This window comes from Eumetopias jubatus, unplaced genomic scaffold (genome assembly GCF_037043125.1).
Source record: "Eumetopias jubatus isolate StellerSeaLion01/CBP00866 unplaced genomic scaffold, mEumJub1_p1.0 scaffold_6, whole genome shotgun sequence".
Lineage (NCBI taxonomy): Eukaryota > Metazoa > Chordata > Mammalia > Carnivora > Otariidae > Eumetopias > Eumetopias jubatus.
In genome coordinates, this window is record NW_028274812.1 from 43,936,889 (window position 1) to 43,942,888 (window position 6,000).

General features: G+C 40.7%; 1 protein-coding gene across 1 annotated transcript in view; it reads left to right on the top strand.

Moving 5' to 3' along the window:
* MCM9 (minichromosome maintenance 9 homologous recombination repair factor) overlaps window positions 1-5,062 on the top strand; it is a 98,209-nt gene extending 93,147 nt beyond the window's left edge. The window contains exon 13 of the mRNA XM_028117010.2: window positions 1,780-5,062. Within this exon, the coding sequence (XP_027972811.1) occupies window positions 1,780-3,247 (1,468 nt within the window). The 3' untranslated portion in view covers window positions 3,248-5,062. The remainder of the gene's footprint in view (window positions 1-1,779) is intronic.
* Window positions 5,063-6,000: the final 938 nt, after the last annotated feature.

A 6,000-nucleotide genomic window follows, 5' to 3' on the forward strand; every position in this document is an offset into this window, starting at 1 on the left:
GGGCATGTTCTGAGTGTTGATCCTCAAACCAGGTGCACTGCAAATGAAAATGAATGACCTCCAAGACACATGTAAAGCCAGTCTTACCATGTGAGAAAAGCCCAAGTAGCATTTGGGTTTATCCCCTTAGGAAAGAGTTCTCTATCCCTGAAGGGGATCAAATATGAGTAAAACAACTATTTGTATTTTTATCACACTTTTATTCTGGAAAATGCTTACTAGTGACAGCCAGCCTCGAATGGTGGCCATTGTATCCACCTGAAAACAGAATGCAAAGAAGCTGTGTTTTAGGAATGTATAGTAAAACTGCCGACATTTTATGTCGGGGAGAATTTAATTGCCAAAGTCAGAATTAGACTAAAATGGTAGGGCTAAATTATTCTACCCCTTTAAAATTCCCTATCTTTTAGAACATTTTTATGGAGCTTTAACAATTATGAATATCCATCCCTAACCTCAATTTGATGTATATCAGACAGTAGTAATTTTGAAAGCTATTTCTTTTTTCTTGTTGTTTGGTTAGGACTACAATGAATATGGATTTTGCTGTATTGATGTGTCCAAATCTACAATGAGTGAATATAACCCAGTATTTTTACAATAATTTTTTGCGGGTTTTTTCCTGATCATAAGAAGTAATACATGTTCTTTATAAAGTATTTTGGAAAGTATTTGGAAAGTAACAGTAATAAATTAAGAAAGCAAAAATCGCATATAATCTTATTTCCCAGAGAGGCCTACCATTAACATTTTAATGTATTTAAATATATTTAAATTTAGAATGCATTTAAATTTAATGTCTTTTCTTCTACGCCTTTTTCAATGATTACACATGACTTAGAATAATTTACTCATCCACTTTTTTGGTTTAATTCCTTTTCAAATTTAACACATGGAAGCAGGGTCATGTTGCCCCTTATACTGAGAAGCCATTTCTGAGTTGTTAGGAAGGGCTTTCTGAAGGACCTCCTTTTGAGAAACTACCATCTCTGTTACAAATTGGTCCTCTGGCATTATTTCAGTTTCTAATATGCCCAAGATTAAAAATGATTATCACTGATAATGAAGGAATGATCCTTCATTCCAGGAGGTCAGTAGGTTTCATCTCTGTTGGCTTGATAGAGAGTAGCTGCCCAGAGCACATGCTGAAACGTGGGCTGAGCTTTGCAGGAAAGATATCCCAGTTGCCTGGAGGGCGTGTGCCGTGCACGTGTCGCCGCAGGGCTGTGTGAGCCACAGTGCTGAGGAATCATGGTCTCTCCACCCAAGGAAGGTGACTTTTAGGTGCACTAACATTCAATACTCAGGTAAAGAGATGTGAGGAGATCATAATTTCTGTTCTTCCACTCTGTTTCTGATCTGCAAACTGGCTATGAAACAACCACTTGATCAGCAACTGGCCACCGTGCAAATAGCGACAAGCCTGTCTTGTAGCAGAACATTTAACAGGAGAGATGAGAATGAGTATTTTACACTGACCTTCAAACAGTCTTAAATAACTTAAATGGACTTGTAGGGAGAGCTTAAAAAGTAGACAAATCTGCTATTTCATTTCCTTTGTTTCACTAAATTTTAAAATGATTATCAGAGCACTTAAATTCTATACTTGATGAGAAAGGATAATTTCCTCCTGCTGCTCTAAGAGACTATATTTGGCATTAACTTGGAATTATGTTGGACTCAAGCCCTTTAGATGGCATCTCAGATACTAAAGAAATGGAAAGGTTAATGCAAATTCTCTTCTCTTCAATACGTTTTCCTTACTTATCTCTGCTACAGGTTACAAAATCAGAGTGTGCACCAATCCCAGCCACAGGCAGTGGAGGCAGAGACTAACCCAGGATCCTCCAAAAATGACCCAGGAGAAGCATCAAAGTCCAGAATCTTATCAGCACAGCAGGAAGTGAACTGTAGCATGCTGACCTCCTCTCCTGGACGCAGTCCTGAAGGAAGCCCACTTCCCGATCCCCTATCCCATGGGGAGCCTAATAGACCAACAAATAGAAAATATTCCGCTGAGCACAAAAATAGCAAAGATGACAGTTTGGACTGGTTTGACTCCATAGCAACTCATCAGCTTGAACCTCAAAACACTGTGCCTGTATTTCCCGAAACAACTGGCGGGAAAATGGCTTTGCAAAATTTCAAGAACAAATCTCAGGGTAAGGTAAAGGGTGAGCCAGGCCAAAGGAGCAAATTGGAAACTGGACAGCTTCTAGCACCAGGAGAGACAGAAGCTCCATTGAGGCCAGACCATGTTGAAGGGAAAGAGGCAAAAAGGGCAGCAATCGTTTCCGAAGTAGCACGGTCTGCTGGTGAACCAGACTCAGTACTGACTCATCACGTCTCCAGGAAGCTGCACCAGCTGCGCAAGACCAGCGCCCAGGAGTTATTCAGGAGCCCCGCCATGGTGCCTTTACAGCCCATAGGCCCTTCTCAGCCTCGGTCCAGTTCTGCCCATGGCCCTGAAGGAACACTGGAGACTCCCAAAAGAAAGAGACAGAAATCCCTTGCTCAGATGGAAGAGCCTGAGCTTGAAAGTGTTGAGAGTCCAGGTCCCCCCCTGGCCAAACTGGCAAAATTTATTTTCAAACAGAAGTCAAAACTGACCCACTCCCCTGAAGACCACAGTCCTGTGCCTCCTGGCACAACTAAAGGAGCAGTTCCAAGTCCCAGAACTCACCAGAGAGCAAGAAGAGAAGGAGCTCTGCCTGGGAAGGGACCACAAAAGTTGGCCTCTACCTCAGGAAGCAGAAACTCAAATCAGCCACAGGGTAAGGCAAAGGAAGTGTCCCAGCAGGCACCGGAGGAAGACAGATCAAGAGAGAAAAGTGAACATGGCCCTGAAGGAGGAGTTACCCAGCCTGAATTTAAGCTTGGGAGCCAGACTGGGCGTTCTCCTCTTACTTGTCAAAGAGACAGAAAGGAAGAGGTCTCATGCAATAATAAGAGCAGTAAGGTTCATGCTTGCACATTAGCCAAATTGGCCAACTTCTCCTTTACTTCCCCCTCTGAATCCAAATCAGGATCCCCTCCTCTTCCTGAAAGTGAGAACCAGGGGGCAAGAGACCCCAGCCCTCCTCCCAGGGCCGCAGCTATAGTGCTTGGCAGGGAAAGGAAAACTTTTCAGCTGGAGGGGTCCACTGAGAGATTGCTTCTTTCCAAAAACTCTCTATTTACTTTATCAGAACTAGATGACGAAGCATTGGATTTTGATTGGGATGAAGAAATGAGAAAAAAGCCATAATCATGAAAAGCTTTCTAGTCACATTTCAGCCTCCCCAGCTCCACACAGCACCTTCGGGATATCGACATGTGTCCATATATGTACAGAACTATTGGCCATATTGAGTACCATTCTGAATACCAGCTCTCCCAACAGGTTTTATAATTTCAGGTTTATCTTCATGACTTGTGAAGTTGTATAATCAGTGCCAGGCAGTGTGATACAGCAGTTGAAGTAATTGACATTGTGCTTAATTGTGCAGATGGAATACTTGTATTACCAGAGATGTTTCTGTTTGTTTTGGTTTTGTTTTTTGGTTGGTTTTGTTCCCCCCCACCTCTTTTTTTTTAACTGGGGTTGGGTCTTCCCAAGATTGCTTCTCCTATTCACTCAGGAGCAAATGCCAGGAAGGTAGCCCTCATAAAGCTAACAAGTTAGATGAACTCTTTTCTGTTGTTTTTTTTCCTATTTTTTTCCTTCACCCAAGATGTGCAAAGTGTGAATATTTATTATTTGCCAAAATCATGTGATTTTTCTATTATTATCTCTGTGTTTATTCTCATGTGTCAGATTAGATGTGACTAATGCTTTTCCTTCTTTGAGAGGCATCCTTACAGTTCCGTGGTATTCCTAAGGATCTGGCAGCTGGTCAAACTGTAGCTTTCTGAGGTACTGACCTTTTTGAGTTTTCTGTTTTCTTGAGCTAACATATTGTGCTTCAGATTCTTTGTTCCTCTGGGAGACCTACCCTCAACACAACTTAAAGCCTGTAGTTAGAAGGAGAATGTGCAGTAATCATATATCAATCACATATCATGGCATCTACCCAAGTGGTTAATATGGAAATGTGATTCCTACTAAGTTATGATTCATTTGTCCTTCAAAACCAAGCAAATGATGACTGTTGGGTAGAAATAGACAACTCAAGCTTTGTCTTTCTTAAGTCCTTTTAAAATCACTTCCTCCTTTAGATTCTAGCAGGGGCTGTTAGGATTCCATAATTACAGACTTTCTCTTTTGAATTATGAATTTTTTTAAGATTTTTTTAAACTTATTTTAACACAGACTGAGAGACAACGAGAGAGGGAACACAAGCAGGGGAAGTGGGAGAGGGAGAAGCAGACTTCCTGCCGAGCAGAGAGCCCGATGCGGAGCTCGATCCCAGGACCCTGGGATCATGACCTGAGCCGAAGGCAGCCGCTTAACGACCGAGCCACCCAGGTGCCCCTGAATTATGAATTTTTAAAATAATAATTAATAGAGGTTTTCATTGTCTGAGGCACTTTTAGATATGAAGAATATCCAAAGCTATAGATACTTCATTTAAGGATTGCTTCATTAAATTCATACCAAAAAAATTAAGGAACCCTAAATTTTCTTGAGTATTTAAACGTTAATTGCAAAATTGACTAAATTTTCTGAAAAATTTTGAACTGTGAGTACAAATTTAGTATGGATAAGTCTTTTGAAATAACACCTTAAACAGCTGGTAAAAGACACCTATAAGGAGTGATTATAAAATGTATTATTGCACATTCCCTTCAACCTATTCTAAAACATTAAGACTATGGTTTGGGTAATTTCTTGTTATTTCCGTACTTACTTAATAACTTCCCAGTATATGATTCTTAACGTGATCTATTCCCAGTGTCTCAGTATTAGTGCTTTCCTGAGTTTCAGTGGTCTGACCAGAAGTGAAGGAAAAAGAGAGGATCTGGGTTATTGACCAGGTGAATCTTGGTCTAGACACGGTCTGGCCTGATTGTGTAGTAGGCTGCGGTAATTCAATTGTGAGTCACCCTGCCAAGCTGTTTGTGTGTGTGTGGTGTGTGTGTGTGTGTGTGTGTGTGTGTGTGTGTGTGTGTGTGTGTGTGTTAAACTATTCCTCTTCTTATAAATATTTGTCCTTGAAACTTGGCATCTTTTGCAGTTATGATGTATTAAGCTTTGCATGGCTGGTAATGCCTACCCTGTTGGCTTGTCATTCGGATATTTTGATCTGTTCTGTTTTCATTATTTAAAATGGCTGCATTCCTTATTGGGAATCTTGATTCTAGAGCTTTCATTTCTTGGTAATGAGGGATTTAGTTTGTGTAGTTAACTTATCTCTTCAGGACATTGAATAATTCATGTTTTAAAATACAGTGTTGAATTGTCTCTCTTCCTTAATTATTGTATATGACCACCTGTGCCACCTGCTACATGGTTATTATTTGTGCTCACCTTATATCCTATTATTTATGCTAATAAATCCACCCTATTTTTTATTTTAGTACCTCTGCCAGGATTGTTTGGCCAAGTTCCTAGTTCTGTGTATTTTTTCTTTGACGCTTACCTGGTTGGAAATAACTATATATGTAAATATTGTAAACAGACAAAATTATTAGAAGGAATAAAATACTCAGTACAGGGGCACCTGGGTGGCTCAGTCTGCTAAGCAGCTGCCTTTGGCTCGGGTCATGATCCTGGGGTCCTGGGATCGAGACTGAGCCCTGCATCGCATCAGGCTCCCTGCTCGGTGGGGCATCTGCTTCTCCCTCTCCCTTTGCCCCTCCCCACCACTTGTGCCCTCTCTCTCTCAAATAAATAAAATCTTAAAAAAAATAAAAATATGAATACTCCCCTACTTACTAAAAAGTTCAAACTACTTTTTTGTTATGACTACCTTGCTGTGCTTGTATTTGATGCTCAAAGTCTCACAACTTGATCAATAGGAAGTCCCATTATGTTGATGCCAATGTCCTTTCAGGACTCTGACATTTCTAAAAGTATCC